The sequence below is a fragment of the Mesoplodon mirus genome (assembly GCF_964341445.2).
Source record: "Mesoplodon mirus genome assembly, chromosome: 12".
Classification (NCBI taxonomy): Eukaryota; Metazoa; Chordata; class Mammalia; order Artiodactyla; family Ziphiidae; genus Mesoplodon; species Mesoplodon mirus.
In genome coordinates this window covers 74,072,954-74,088,288 of record NC_138988.1, presented here as the reverse complement: position 1 = coordinate 74,088,288, position 15,335 = coordinate 74,072,954, and the positions used below count along the sequence as shown (strand labels likewise).

Genomic DNA, 15,335 nt, shown 5'->3' with positions numbered 1-15,335 from the left:
TGTGAGGAGAGCTTTTCAGAACAGGCCAAAAGTCCCCCCCATGCCTGAGCTGGGGGGTGGAGTGTGCCGATCGATGACTTCCTAGAAGGTCAGAGTTGGAAGGGACCTCAGAGAGCTCCAGTCAGTCCAAATCCTCGTGCCACAGAGAAGGTTGGGGCCCAGAGAAGGAAGGAAAGGTCCTGCCTCAGCATTGCACTGAGGCTGAGGAGAATATGGATGTTGTAGCGCTCAGGTGGCCTAAGAGGTTAGGGATGTGATGGAAGCTGCCAGGGGTGTGTTCTCGGCCAAGTGAGGGCTGAGATTCTCAGGGGCTGCCCTGATACAGGGTAAGGTGGCTGCCCTCCCTCACGTAGGACCCTATGCCTCCGCACTCCAAGGGAAGGCCCCACTCCAAGTTGCCTTCTAGATGTTTCCTTGGATGCTAGGTGCTTTCTGTTCGCTTTTTTTCCCCTAAAGGTTTCTTTTAAATTAATTAATTAATTAATTAATTAGGCTGCATTGGGTCTTCGTTGCCACATGTGGGCTTTCTCTAGTTGGGGCGAGCAGGAGTTACTCTTCCTTGCGGTGCACAGCCTTCTCATTGCGGAGGCTTCTTGGTGCGGAGCACAGGCTCTACGCACGCGGGCTCAGTAGGTGGGGCTCATGGGCTCTAGGGCACAGGCTCAGTAGTTGTGGCGCATGGGCTTAGTTGCTCCGCGGCATGTGGGATCTTCATGGACCAGGGCTCAAACCTGTGTCCCCGGCATGGGCAGGCGGATTCTTAACCACTGCGCCAGCAGGCAAGTCCCTCTGTTCACTTCTGAGTTAGGCGTTTGACCGCTGGGACAAGCACCGGGAGTAGAACGCTAGCTTCTCTGCTCAACTTCTTCCCGCTCCAGGCTGGGCTGTTTTCTGTGGGGCTCTGTGAGAGGTTCAAGAGGATGACACCTGGGTGGGGGCCAGGAGAGGGACAGCTGTGACTGGGGGCCTAAAAGAGGTTGGATGGGGTTGCCATTTCTACCTCAGTAAGGGGTCAAACCCATGAGTTCCTTCCTGAGATAAAACAATGAAGAAATCCTCATGTGTGCAACTCAGAAATGGGGCCAGGGCTGGGAACCCCAGATGAGTGGATTGGGGTGGGGCTCCCAGCCTCCCTCCAGGACCTAGCAGTGGTATAGAGGCTAGGGCAGGCAGAGAGATGGTTTGATTCCTCAGGGATCATCTGGACCCATCCTGTTTGGCTTGGCCTCCACTTCTCTTCCTAAGACTCAAATGGCACTAGGCACTATGGGTTCCAGCCAAAGAGGTGGAGTGGGGTGCTCTATCTCAGCCCTACACCCCAATGTCCCACCAAGGGGATGTGGGTTGGGTTGGGCAACCTCCACTTTGAGGAACCTCAGGGTTGGCTCAGTGGCTGTGTCACAGGAGGTGTGGCCTCATGCTCACCCCCAGTTGCTTCAAGAGGTGTGGACTTGGATGGGATGCTGAGTTGGGGGCAGGCTAGTGATCTCCCCTTTCACAGATCCTTGGGATTACGGAGAGTCTTTCTGCTTCATGCCAGAGGAGCCTCAAGTTCATGGCGATGGTGGTGGTATCTGCTGCTGCAGTCTCTTCTTTCAGCCCTGGCTGGAGAAGTGCTCAGAGCCTTGCAGCAAGTCAGGAGAAGGCCTGGATTACTGGATCCCAAAAGATAACCCAGCAGGATTGAAAGAGATAATTCACGTAAAGCATGTAGTTCTGGCATCTAGGAAGTGATCAATAGGGCTCAAAGCAAGTGCCCCCCCCCTTCCCTGCCACAGGGCCGGTCCTTAAATTCAAAAGCAGAACTGCGGGGCTTCCCTGGTGGCGCAGTGGTTGAGAGTCCGCCTGCCGATGCAGGGGACACGGGTTCGTGCCCCGATCCCGGAAGATCCCACATGCCGCGGAGCGGCTGGGCCCGCGAGCCATGGCCGCGGAGCCTGTGTGTCCGGAGCCTGTGCTCCGCAACGGGAGAGGCCACAGCAGTGAGAGGCCCGCGTACAGCAAAAAAAAAAAAAAAAAAAAAAAAAGAAAAAAAGCAGAACTGCGGTCCTGACCTTCAAGTGTGATGGCCTTCCCTCCCTGTGAGACCTCTGCTTTACTCCCTCCCCTTCCTTTCTTTAGCCACTGACCCTACCCTCTTCCTCAACCTCCAGGACTGGGAGGTGCTGGTCCTGGGGAAGCTCAAGTGGGACCTGGCTGCCGTGATTGCCCATGATTTCCTGGCCCTGATTCTGCACCGGCTCTCTCTGCCCCGTGACCGACAGGCCTTGGTCAAGAAGCACGCCCAGACTTTTTTGGCCCTCTGTGCTACAGGTAAGATTCCTACACACATTTTTACCAAGCCAGGGAAATCAGAAGACTTGGAAGCGTGAGCGGTAACCAGGAGATAATGGTTTCTTGAACTGAAATCTTGAACAGACTTCTGGTTTCTTAAATTTCTTCTCAAAATTTATTTGTGAAAATTCTATTCCCTCTGAGCCCCCAGTCTCAATACAGAAAAGCAGCAGAGCTGTATGGGATCTCAAGAGACGATCCCCCCACCCCCCAAGTATATAGGTGGGTCACTGAGAGCTTAGAGAGAAGTGACTTGCCCAGGGTCTTACAGTGACTAAGTTGAGAGCAGAAACCAGGTCTCTTAACCCTGATTTTGTGTCCACACCAGGAAGAGACTCATTCACTCCCTGGTCCCTGGCCAGGATCACTTACAGACCACCCTGGACCTGACCCTCTCCAGGAAAGAGCCCCTTTCCTGCCTTTCTCCCCTGCTGCTATCTGACACCACTCGCTGCTGGGGTTTTCAAGACCCCTGCTCTATTCATACGGCCTGGCACTTTCTGGGTAATAGAAGGTGCGTGCTGATTGTTATCCTTGAAACCACCCTTGCCTCATGGTCCCCTCTTTCCAAGATTACACCTTTGCCATGTACCCGCCATCCATGATTGCCACGGGAAGCATTGGAGCTGCAGTGCAAGGCCTGGGTGCCTGCTCCACATCTGGGGATGAGCTCACAGAGCTGCTGGCAGGGATCACAGGCACTGAAGTGGTGAGTGCTGGGCAGCTGGGCAAGTGGCCTCAGTTCATGAGGCAGCGCTATTCCCTGAGCCTCCAGAAGAGGGAGCTGTCGCCCTCACACACACCCTGGTCTCCACTCCTGGTTTTGAGTGCCCTGCTTTTGGGGCTTCTGTGGCCTTTTATCTCCTTCCTTGGTCTGGAGAAGAACAAGTGTCTTGGGCGGGCTGAAGGGCACTGTCTCTGGGTACCCTTTTCTTGCCAAACGGTGTGCAGGAGTGGGGGTGGGGGATTTGGTGTCAGATGCTGGGCTGCTCTCACACCCTCTTGCCACATCCTCTTGCCAGTTTCTGAGAATTGAAAGCTGATTCCTGGGGTTGGGCTGTGGCCTAACCTCCCCAGACTTCCCTGTGTGCTGGGAGGTGTCCTCCAGCACCTGCTGCCACATGCTATGGGGGGAGGGACGTGGACCTTCCTCACCGTTCCCCCTTGTTCCCAGGACTGCCTGCGGGCCTGTCAGGAGCAGATTGAAGCTGCCCTCAGGGAGAGCCTCAGGGAAGCCGCCCAGACCTCCCCCAGCCCAGCGCCCAAAGCCCCCAGGGGCTCCAGCAGCCAGGGGCCCAGCCAGACCAGCACTCCCACAGATGTCACAGCCATCCACCTGTAGCCCTGGCGAGGCCCCCTCGAGTGGCCACCGACAGCAGAGGAGGGGACACTGCCACCCCCCTCCCTGCCTGCAGGAACGAACCATGCGACAGCTGAAGCCCGAGGGGGCTCCTTCCTACTTGCCTGTTGCAAGCCGAAGGGGTCGGGTCCTACCTGTCCCTGCAGTGTGCACTAAGGGGCCTGGCCAGCTGCGGCGGGTGGCCAGTCAGGCTCCTCCTCCTCCCTGCATCTGACCAGCTCAGCCCCATCCCAGTCCTAGCTGGGGGTGGGCCAGGCTGGCCAGAGATGAAATTGAAGTCTGTAGAATACATGTGCCAGCATTCCTTTTGGGGGCCCCCTTAACTCTGGGGCTCTCGTGTTCTCAACTGCCAAAGTTGAACCCGGGCCCTCGGCAGTGAAAGCGCGGAGTCCTAACCACTGGACTGCCAGGGAATTCCCTAGTTACTGTATTTGGATTGGGGTCTTTCTGAAGAACCCTCACATGTTCTAGACACATGTGAGAAGAAAGAGTGGACATCTCCTCTCAATGCACTTGGAGGCCCCTGCATAATCCATGCTCTCAGCTGCTCCTAGAGGGAGGGGCCCTGGCCTCTGCCTGAGGTGCAGGAACCAACCTCCTCGCTTTGCTTTCCGCTCAGCTTCTCCTGTGTGATTGGGGGGTGGAGGGGCAGTGCTGAAGGAAGAGGTTGTTTTAATTTATTAATTGCTTTGAGTACAGCTGTAAGAGGGTGTGGTGGGGCCCATCTACCCTGAGTGGTGGTGACCCTGGTGGTTGCTGCATTCCTCCCCTATCCTACCGCTAGAGGATCTTCAAGGCCGCTAGAGGATCTTCATGGCCGAGGAGCTGCTACAGCCTGGGGTGGGGCCACGCCCTCCTCTCCCTCCGGCCCTCTGCTCCATCTTGCAAGGCTGGGGGATGAAGTAGGGATGACCTGGAGGTGACCAAGCCCCCTCTGGAGAGGGAGGCAAGCCCTATTGACACAGGTCTTTCCCGAGGCCACAAGGTCCAGGCTGGTGGCCCAGGACCACCATGCTACCTTAATAAAGATTCTGAAATAAAACTGTCTTTGGCTTCTTGGACTGGATGGCAGTGTGGGCAAAAGCCTATTTCTAGAGGGTGGAAATCAGCGGTCTCAAGTAGGGGTCATCAAGCCTTTTCTGTAAAGGACCGGAGTAAATACTTCAGGTTTTGTGGGCCATACAGTCTCTGCCCCAGATATAGTCAGTTTTGCTTCATAACATGATCTATGCATTCCTAAAAATCACTGCATCATGCAAAATTGCACAATAAAAACCACAGGGCTTATGGGGAAAATGGGGCTGGAGGCACAATACTCAATGAGGACACTTGTCTTTTAAAAAAAGGAAAGATAGTGCTTTTACACATTAAATGGTTAAGAAACACATACTGCAATAAACACGGCCCTTTATCTTGAAAAACAAACAACACCTGAAGTCTGCTGTGGAAGTGGAGGTCGGAAGGATGTGGAAGGCGGGTTTTAACACCAGATGTGGGTGTGGTACCAACCCGCAAGGTGAACTGGTGTCGCTAGCACATGTCTGAGGTATGTGCATTTTGTGTATCATCTGGCTCAGCTCAGCTGGGTACAGTTTTCTGCTTTCACCTAGCGTTTCTCAAAGAGAAAACTGCATATAAATGTGAAATTTGCTTTATGATCAAATTCCTCCCGAATACAGTAATTAGGCTGGAACAAATTCACATTCTCTAAAGCACCTAACAAGGGTTCTAACTAGACTGTACTCGCCTCTGCTGCTGTGGCATGAAAGCAGCCAGAGAGAACATGGAAATGGATGGGTGTGGCTGCATCTTAATAAAACTTTATGGACACTGAAATCTGAATTTCATATAATCTTCACCTATCACAAAATACCCTTCTTTCAATTTTTTCCCTAGCCATTCAAAAATGTAAAAATTCTTAGCTCACGGGCCATAAGGAAACAGGCACGTGACCCTAGTTTGCCAACCCTTGGTCTAAAGCTTTCATTAGCTAAGAAAGTTAGGGAACTGGTCTGGTGGTGACCCTGGGCCTGACCTTTCTTGCCTCTGTATCTCCACTTTCCTCTAGGTGCTTTCTCCTAGCTCTTCCAACCACAGCTGAGACCATCTTGTGAACAACCTCCTGGTTGCTGGCATTCTCCCAAAGTAGCCTGTGTCAGGGGAAGGCAAAGGCTGTGCCCTCTAGGGGCGGGCAGGGTGGGTACAGCCTAGAGAAACAAATTTGTCTGTCTGAGGGGGGCACGGCTCCCATGTAAACCGGGAAGAATCCACTGCTACACAGGAGCAGGGATGCAGTGCCCACCTCCACAAAAGAGGGAAAGCAGAAAGATCTCCATCCACCACATCAAAAACACTGAAGTTCAATAAATACCTGCCTCTTGTTTTTATCTACCTCCCAGTGAACTGACACAACAGCCTGAGAGAAAGTACCCACTCCAACCCCCCAGCGGGGAAGTGGGACGGTTAGGCTGTGGAGTTTCAAGTCAGGTCCCAGAACTGAGCAGGGATGCAGGCCTAGAATGGAAGAGAGAGCCGGCCAGACTCAGTTCTCCCTGTCAGGAACTGGGGAATCAGAGGCCCGTGACCTCTCGTGGCCCTGAACTGGGTCTTCAGCTATAAAGGCTCAGTGTCACCTTCAGTCAGCAGCAGGGATCCTGGAGTCCTCCCCTGCCCTGCAGACCAGGACAAGCACCGCTTCGTCACTCCATGGTGATGGGAACATCTTCTACGTCTCGGGGGATGGCACTCTGAAGCTCACGCCTGATCTCGGGGGACAGCAGGGGATGGGGCTGCAGCCGGAGCAGTTCCAGGAGGGCCTCCTTCTGCTCCGTGGCCAGGTCAGCCTTGTAGCGCTGGACCAAAGTCAGGAGGCACTGGTGCCAGAGCACGGGCAGCTCACGCTTCTCCGTCCGGAAACCCAGGAAGTGGAAGACCAAGGCGTCCAGCACCCGGTAGGGCAGTGCGTACTTCTTATCCAGCAGCAGCCTCAGGAAGATGCTGGTGGCACCGCTGTACTCCATCTCTGCGATTTTCAGCATGGCTGCACTAGTGGAGGTAGAGGGGAGGTGGGGAAATGCTGGAGGAAGGCTTCTCCTCTGCTGGCCCTTACACTGTGCTATCCCTAAAGGGGGAATCTCCGGCATTCTTTTCACCTCCCCTATCTAACTCCCGACTCCAGTTACCAGCACTACGCTGACTCACGCCAAATCCCCACGTCTGGCTCAGACTGCTTGTCTCAGTATTCAACTAGAATAGGTCCAAACGTCCTGAGATCTCCACCCCTAACTTACTTTCTTCCCATGTTCCCCATTCTTTCATTCATTCAACTATTTACTGAGCACCTACCATGTGCCAGGCCCTGAGACCTTGTTCCTGTGGAACTGACATTCTTGTGGAGTAACGATACACCCACTGGCTCAAATGAGCTGCAAACCCAGGGCTATGCTTAGCTCCTTCCCCACTCTGCCCCCCCATCCCCAGTCCTGGGACTCTGCCGTGTGGAGATCCACCAACCAGTGGTCCTCCACCCCCACCGACACTACCTGGAGTGCAACACAGGGATGGAGCACTTGGTGATGATGCTGCCCACGATGATGGCTTCCCGGAGGGTACAGGTGCCCGACTCGCACAGCGGGATCAGGATGCCTGGGGAGGGGCAGAGGGGCAGTCACTCTAAGCCCAGAGTGAGACAAAGGAGGTACTGCAGGAGCTCCAGCCCCTCCCTTTCGTAACTGCCTCCTGGGTTCCCACCTTTAAACCAGGCTCCAGGCTTGAATAGAGCCTTCTTCAGTGCCATGTAGAGGTGGAAGTTGAGTCGTTTGTACTCAGCAATGTCATCTCGTACCCGGGGGAGCAGGACCAGGTTATAGAAGCGCTGGGCCATACGTTCCTTTAGGTTAGAGGCGAAAATCCTAGTGTTTTTGGAGGAAAGGGGGTAGATCCCAGGTCACCTGACAGTCTGGAGCTGGCCTTTTAAATACCAATGGGGATGGTACATGCAAGAGATCGGAGGGTGTGTGAAGCGAGCTGGGTGCATGCAACACCCAGGTCAGATGAGAGAGGGAACAGGAGGGGCTACGAGATGTACCCAAACAGGGTGAACACTGTCTGTCTTTGGGGTGAGCCAGAGCTCTCCCAGGCAGACAGGTACCCAGCTGTTCACCTTCACCTTCCCCTCTCCATCATGGGTCCCCTCTATCCTGCTGTCACCAGGGACTTGTGCATGCCTGGGGAGCCACAGACTTTTGAGGTCACCCTGACACCCTAGGGTCGTATCCTCGTAGTTTTGAGCCTCTCCCCTGGAAACTCATCACAGGACATTCTTAACAGGGTCTCGGCTCCAAAACAGGAAACAGAAAAAGCTGGGAAAATGATGACATAAAGAAGCACAAGACAGCACTGTGGGGGCAAAGCTAGGATGTAATGGCAAAGGGAAGGAAAGCCTGTCCTTCCCACACCCAGCCCTTCCCTACAGACCCACAGCAGCCCTGACCCCCATCTGCTCTACCTCGTGGCTTGGTACATGGCAGCAGCGGTCCAGGCCTCAGGCTCTGTGACGTAGAGGATTTGCTCCCAGTTGGAGAGGGCAGGGATGATCTTAAATGCCTTGGGCAGTTTCCCACTGCGGTACTTAGACAACACCTGATGAAGAGAGAATAAAATCATCATTGTCATTAACATACACAATGTTTACCACGTGCCGGGTGCCAGGCACTTGTCTGGGTGCCTTTCATACATTAACTCACTTAATTCTCACAACCACCCTGTGAGGAGGTGCTATTATCATCCTCATTTTCCAGTGGGGAAACTGAGACCAGAGAGTCAAGTAAGCAGGAGAGCAGGAGCCTGGAGCCATGCACTCTGACCCCTGAGCCCGCTCTCAGCCACCAGGCCTTATTTCTACGAGAGGATGTGGGCACCCAAAGCCCCTGTGAGCGAGTCCCATCACAGCTCTCCTCTCAGCTCTTACCTCCCGGACCCCTCTGTAGACCTCCAGGACCCGGGGGTCCAGCTGGGGCACAGGGAAACCTGACACCTCGGACATGACCGTCTCGACTTCCGTCTGCTTCTCAGTTAACTTCTCCATGATGATGTCAGCTAGGGTGCGCCTGGGAGAAAGGGAGGGAAGGGGTTGGGAGTGCCGTGCTCTCAGTCCAGGAAGCTCGACTCCCCACGCAGTCCCTCGAGAGCCCCGATACACTTGCGATCTTGTTGGGACACGTGACCTCAGTCCCCTCTGGGCCCAACAACCCAGCACAGAATCCCTGCAGAGCACAGAGGACCTGGCAGTCATTCAGCTCAGGGTAGAGCTGACAGTCATGTGCGGAGGCGAGGAACCCAGCCTCTGAAGTCAGCCTGCCTGGCTCAGGTCCTGGCTCCCCCGCTCCCTGCATGACCCTCGGCATGCCACTCTGCCTCTCTCCACCTCAGCTCCCTCCCCTGTAAAACAGGGGTAAGAACAGTACCTACCCTCGTAAGGTTAACATGAGGAGGTAAAAAGTTAGTGTAGGTACTCTACTTGGAACTATCAGTGATAGCAGTAATAAGTTTGTGACGAGTGTTCCTATGTCAAACACATCCACCACATGTTGCCAGTGTGCTGAGGACTCTCCAGTTACAAAACCCTGGTCCGACCTCTCCAGAGTACCAGACACACCTCGATTAAATACCAAGACTTCTGGTAGCTGGGATCATTAGGGAGAGACGATGGCACACACTTACCCCCCTTTTAATTTATTAAAGTTTATGCAAAGAGGTCCAAGATGAATGATCTTTTTTTCCCAGCCTCCTTAAGCACAATCAGACCGTGATGATTCAGAATTATCATTACATTGGGCTTTGGTGCAATAAAGGTGTCTTCAGGGTCTGCTGAAGTCTATTTAAAACGGCTCCTTAAAATAGATAACTAATGAGAACCTACTGTATAGCACACGGAACTCTACTCAATGCTCTGTGGTGACCTAAATGGGAAGGAAATCCAAAAAAGAGGGGATATATGTACACATATAGCTGATTCACTTTGCTGCACAGTAGAAATTAACACAACCATTGTAAAGCAAATATACTCCAATAAAAATTAATTAAAACAAACCAAACCAAACATGGCTCCTGTCTTCCAAGGGCAGGACTTTCCAGATGTGCCCTCACACTGCCCGTGTGACACCACGCGGGGTATTGTCATTCCCATTACTCAGACGTGGGAACCGATATGCAGAGGGGTTAATAGCTCACCCGAGGTCTCACAGCTCACGAGTAGGGGGAAGAGTCAAAGCCTACTCTTTCGGGTTCTGAAGGTCAGGCACCTTACAGTACATACGTGCCCCCAAACTAAATGGCCTCTGACTGCTGAGCTCACGTGGGTCTAGCCCGCTCTCTGAAGATGCCCGCTGTCACCCCTCAAGACTGTCAGGAGCCCCTGTTCCCAGTAGCTTTACTTTTCTGTTGACAAGCTGGAAAACCATCCTGCCAAGCTTGTCAGAATGGGCTGCGAAAGAGGAGTTACAGCCGCTGGGTGGGAACCTGAGAGGCTCTCTGGTGGGACCAGCACGCACTTTGTAACATCCACCTCGGCTGCTGCGCATCACACTGGGAAAGGGGCTCATGGCTTCTTTCTGCCTCTCAAATACACAGCCATGGAACTTGTCGTTCAGCCTCCCTGCCTTCCCACAGTATTACTAGCAATGAGACATGCATGAACCCGAGAGCCTGAAGAACCAAGAACAATGTCACATTAACATCACATGGTCAGAATGAACTGGTCGAGGGCCCTTATCCTAGACTCCCCTCTCCTGGGCCCAAATCCACGGGCTCCGGAGTTTGAACACAGGAGCTTAAAAGCCTGTATGTTTTGGACCTAGCATTTACTACAGATGAGAATGAATTAGTGGTTCTAACTGGGGGGTGCTTTGGCCCCCTGGGGGACATCTGGCAACGTCTGGAGACAATTTTTGGTGATTACAGCTAGGGGGACGGTCACTACTGGTATCTAGTGGATACAAGTCAGGGATGCTGCTAGACATCCTAAATTACACAGGACAGCCTCCACAGAAAGAGAATTATCCAGCCGAAAACGCAGTAGTGCTGGGGCTGGAAAACCCTGGATAAAGTGAAGCTTAGGGTATGAAAAAGACGTGGCCAAGGAAACTGAGCTCACCACTAAGAAAACTGAGCGTACCAAGACCAAATGCAACGGGACAGATCACCCAGAGAGAGAACGAGGCCTGTAACTGTTTGCCCAGGTAATCCAGGCCGTTCTAAGGCAGGCAGACAGAGCCGGGAGGAGGTATTTTGAGTATGGGTCATTCTCATTAAGAACAGTCCTTTGAGGATGGGCCACTTTGGTCAAGGCGGTTCCCCACAACGCGCAATGCTCAGGCCCTTCCCAAAGGTGCGGAATCAAAACCCTGCCAGGACACACGCTTCTCTGAATATAAAGTTTCTTCTCTATAAAGTTGCTACCAGGACCCGCTCTCCCAAATCCCAGGCCATGCCAGCCCTACCTGGCAGGAGGGTTCTTGTTCATGAACATCTCAATGGCCCGCTCATCCTCAGGGTCCACAACCACCTCCGCGTGGTAGCCTGGCCCTGTCATGGTGGCAGCCTTCTCCAGAGTGGGCCACTCCTCGTCATCTGATCCATCCTGTGGCACTCCTGGACCCAGAAGAGGGGAGATGAAATGGGTGAGCAAGGTAAGCGATGGCTTAGGAATTCAGAGGTTAACCATCATGTACATAGTCCAGGGCTGGCTTGTAATACACACACGTGCAAAGTGAAACAGGTGATGCAAATGCTACCTTCCAGTCCCCGGGGGGCGCACAATCTTGCTTGAGAAACAAAATGTACACATATGAACCAATGAGACAGTGATAGTAGTAAATAATAGTTAACACACTATACTCAGTTATGTAGCACGAACTCTTCTAAACACTGTATGCAACCATCAAACACCCAAGAAATAGGTACTATCATTATACCCAGTTTCAGATGGGGATGCTGAAGCACAGGAAAGTTAAGTGACTTGCCTAAGGCAGGCAATCTAGGTCTAGACTGTGCATTCTTCACCTCTTTTACACGCATGGTAGGGCTTGATTATGTGCCAAAATGAGTGGCAGAAATGGTATATACCACAGGCACCCAGAAGATGATGAGTGCAGAGGATGGTTAGGCTCTGGATAGGCAATATGGGAAATGAAGGAGTGTTTTCCAGACCTGGGTAACAACACTGGCAAGAGGGCTTGGTTACAAGAGTGTCTGTTGAGAATTCCCTGGTGGTCCAGTGGTTAGCACTCTGCGCTTTCACTGCCGAGGGCGAGGGTTCAATCCCTGATCAGGGAACTAAGATCTTGCAAGCTGCATGGTGCAGCCAATAAATAAATAAATAAAATTTTTAAAGTGTATAATCAATGGTTTAAAAAAAAAAACAAAACACAAACAACCCAAGAGTTAGTTGCAAGAAATAAGGCTAGATGGGTAAAGTGAGGCCGGGTAGTGAGTTCAGATTTCAACAGACCAACCCATCTGAAAAAACGATTATTGGAAGACTACAGCTGGCTGGGCGTCGAAAAGGGAGGTAATAATCTAAGTGCGGAGATAAAACGCTACACATGAACAGGTCATTAAGAACAGAGACAGTGTGTGATAAGAGCTAAATAAGGGGGGAGGGGAACACATACTAGATCTTTTGTCTCCACATGCTAACAACTCCCAAATCTGTACCTGTAGGTGGACCTCCCTTTGCTCCAGACCCTAACTCCAGCTGCCTCCTGTAGAGCGGGGTCATGGATGACCCACAGTCACTTCAACCTTCACCTGTCATCAACCACACTCACTCCCTTTCCCTCCTAGGTCTACACTGCTCACTGTGTTCCACATCTAAGTAAATAGCACCACCATCCAGCCAATACTAAGCCAGAGCCTGGGCAGAAGGCCTGCCTTGTCTCCCGCCCTCACTCCCAACATCCAATCAATTACCAAGTCCTATTCCATTGTACCTCACAGAATCCCTCTTAAAGCCTTCACGCCCCTGTCAAAGCCTAGGTCAGTTATCACCTGTTGCCTGGATTAATTCGACAATCCCCTAACTGGCCCCCATAGTCTCCAACAGCTCCCCATTGTCTTTAGGGCAGCCTACAAGTCGTTTGTAGCTCTCGCTCTGACCTACCCCACCATCATTCATTCAGCAAACAACGAGTGCCTACTATAAGTGAGGCACTGTTCTGGGTGCTGGAATATAAGTGAACAAGAGAAATAAAAACATTCTGCCCTTACAGAGCTTACATTCTAATGAGGGAAACAGACGATGAACTAATATGACATGTATTACGTTAAAAAAAGACAAATGCCACGACAAAAGAAACGTAGCAGAAGAGAGAAGCTGGAGTGTGGAGACAGGGGTGGGGGTGTTGCAATTTTTAATGGAGTGCTCAGAGCAGGCCTAGGGGAAGCAGAAAAGGTCAGACTGACAAAAGGCGCAAATCACACAGGTCTTTGTAGACCACTGTAATCCTCGAGCTGTGGAGCTGAGAGTGGACTGTAGCAGGTATGGGATACTAATTAGCAGGCTACTGCAATCAACCAGGTGAGAGATCATGGTGGTTTGAACAGGATGTTGTTCCCAGATGGTAAGAAGTGATCTGATTCTGGATATATCTTTAAGGTAGAGTCAACAGGACTTCCTAATAGATCAGACGTGGAGTGAGGAAGAGAGCAGTCCAAGGTTTCTGTCTGGAGCAAATGGAAGGACATAATGCCATTAACTGAGACGAAGTACACTGTGGGTGGAGGTTTGGCAAGATGGTCAGGATTTCTGTTCTGGACATGTGAAATTTGAGATGTCTCAGACTTCAAACTGGAGAGGCTGAAGGGGTAGCTGAAATATAAGAATCTGGGTTTCATGGAAAAGATCAGGGCTAGAATATGACCTGGGAAGCAGTTACCAAATAGATGGTATTTAAACCTGGAAACTGATGACAGCACCAGAGCAGTGAACAGAAGTGAAGAGAAGGGGTCCAAGAATGGAACCCTATGCCACTGCAAGAGGTTGGCGGCAAAAGAGGAGCCAGGGGCTTCCCTGGTGGCGCAGTGGTTGAGAGTCCGCCTGCCGATGCAGGGGACACAGGTTTGTGCCCCGGTCCGGGAAGATCCCACATGCCGCGGAGCGGCTGGGCCCGTGAGCCATGGCCGCTGAGCCTGCGCGTCCGGAGCCTGTGGTCCACAACGGGAGAGGCCACAACAGTGAGAGGCCCGTGTACCGCAAATAAAGAAAGAAAGAAAGAAAGAAAGAAAGAAAGAAAGAAAGAAAGAAAGAAAGAAAGAGGAGCCAGCAAAGGTTACTGAGAGGTGAGGAAGTTGTAAAACAGGTATGTGATGTCGTAGAAGCCAAGTAAGGCAAACACTGCTCACAGGACAAATGAAAGATGAGAGCTGAGAAACAGATTAAGCAACTTGGAGGTCAACACTCCCAGCCTAATAAGAAAAAAATTGACCACATTTTAATTAATCTCTCTCCCTCTTTAGCCCCTAAACAATATTGTTCTTTGTGCTCAGAGCACTCCCCACTTCTCAGGTCTTAGCACAAAGGTCAAGCAATCTGGGAAGCCTGACGCCCAAGACTAATGCTATTGTTATCAGAGAAACTACACTTTATCACGGAGTGCATTATTTTAATTGTCTATTTCACGGTCTCTCTCCTGGGCTAGATTGTAAGATCCTGAAGTCAGGTATTCATCTATCTTGTTTACTTTTTTACCTAAACCATCTAAACTCCTAGCACAGTGGAATGTACATAGTAGACATCCCATAAGTATTTACAGAACAAATGGATAAATACCAGCAGAACTTAGTGGCGTGAGCAACCACATCCTGTTGGCCTAACCTTGGGGGTGCCTAAAAGCGAGTGCCTAAAACTAGGAGTGGGAGTGGAGGGCACTGGCCGCCCTCATTCCGCCTCAGGGCTGGGTGTCCCACTCCATTACCTTTGCAAGAGTGTAATAAGGCCCCCTGTTTTTCTATTCCAAGCTATTCCCCTTCCGGAACCTTTCAGCCATCCACCCCAAATACCCACCCTCTTCCTCGTACCCACCCTGGCCACTCACCCAGCCGCGTGGTGCGCTCCCGCGGCGCCGCGGGCCTGCCCCCGGTCCCATGCTCGGCCTCGAGCTCCTCTTGCTGTTGCCGCGCTTGCTGCAAAATCCGTCGGGTCAGCCGGGGCCCCACGTACTCTTCCTCCTCTTCTCCGGTTCCGCGACCCCGTCGCTTTTCCCGGGCCCCTGCCCGCACCGCGTGCCCAGCCAGGATTTGCTCGGCCAGGGGCGCATGCTTTTCCTGACCCCCGGCCCCGCGGGCCGCCTTCAATTTGGGCATTTTTCTCGAAAGCCTTGCCGGGAAGTTTCACACGTGCAGATGAAGGAAAAAAGCCCTAAATGCGCTTGCGCAGTAACCTCCCAGCGCCCAAGATGCCACACGGAGCTCACAGCGCCCCCTCGTGTTGGGAGGCCGGGACTGCCACCAGCGCCGCCCCATCGCCTAAAAGAGCTCACGGGTCCTGGAGCTGGACTCCCGAATAAACTCATTGCATTTAATGTTGGCTTCTCTAGGTGGTGGCAGTCCGAGCCACGCTTTCCTAGCTTCATGGATCTAGGCC

At 52.3% G+C, this 15,335-nt stretch overlaps 2 protein-coding genes across 4 annotated transcripts in view; one reads left to right on the top strand and one right to left on the bottom strand.

The window, feature by feature from the left end:
- The window catches only part of CCND3 (cyclin D3), an 83,873-nt gene extending 79,137 nt beyond the window's left edge, over positions 1-4,736 (top strand). For all 3 annotated transcript variants that reach the window (XM_082637851.1, XM_082637850.1, XM_082637852.1), the window contains 3 exons: positions 2,154-2,313; positions 2,907-3,043; positions 3,509-4,736. In XM_082637851.1, the coding sequence (XP_082493977.1) occupies positions 2,154-2,313; positions 2,907-3,043; positions 3,509-3,676 (465 nt within the window). In that variant the 3' untranslated portion in view covers positions 3,677-4,736. The remainder of the gene's footprint in view (positions 1-2,153; positions 2,314-2,906; positions 3,044-3,508) is intronic.
- Positions 4,737-5,023: 287 nt separating this feature from the next.
- On the bottom strand, positions 5,024-15,124 carry BYSL (bystin like). Its single transcript, XM_082637847.1, has 7 exons — positions 14,788-15,124; positions 11,194-11,344; positions 8,664-8,802; positions 8,202-8,335; positions 7,445-7,605; positions 7,237-7,339; positions 5,024-6,739 (listed from the first exon to the last, which is right to left on the bottom strand). Exons 1-7 carry the CDS (start codon positions 15,053-15,055, stop codon positions 6,394-6,396), a joined length of 1,302 nt encoding a protein of 433 aa, XP_082493973.1. The 5' UTR covers positions 15,056-15,124; the 3' UTR covers positions 5,024-6,393.
- Between the last annotated feature and the right edge of the window lie 211 nt (positions 15,125-15,335).

What these genes read in the sequence shown, in the direction of transcription:
- BYSL (XM_082637847.1), bottom strand. Translation starts at nt 15,055, where the DNA reads ATGCCCAAATTGAAGGCGGCCCGCGGGGCCGGGGGTCAGGAAAAGCAT. An exon ending in GCCATGTACCAAGCCACGAG is followed by an intron (nt 7,606 to 8,201) that starts GTAGAGCAGATG and finishes CAAAAACACTAG; the next exon opens with GATTTTCGCCTCTAACCTAA. An exon ending in GCCTGGAGCCTGGTTTAAAG is followed by an intron (nt 7,340 to 7,444) that starts GTGGGAACCCAG and finishes GCCCCTCCCCAG; the next exon opens with GCATCCTGATCCCGCTGTGC.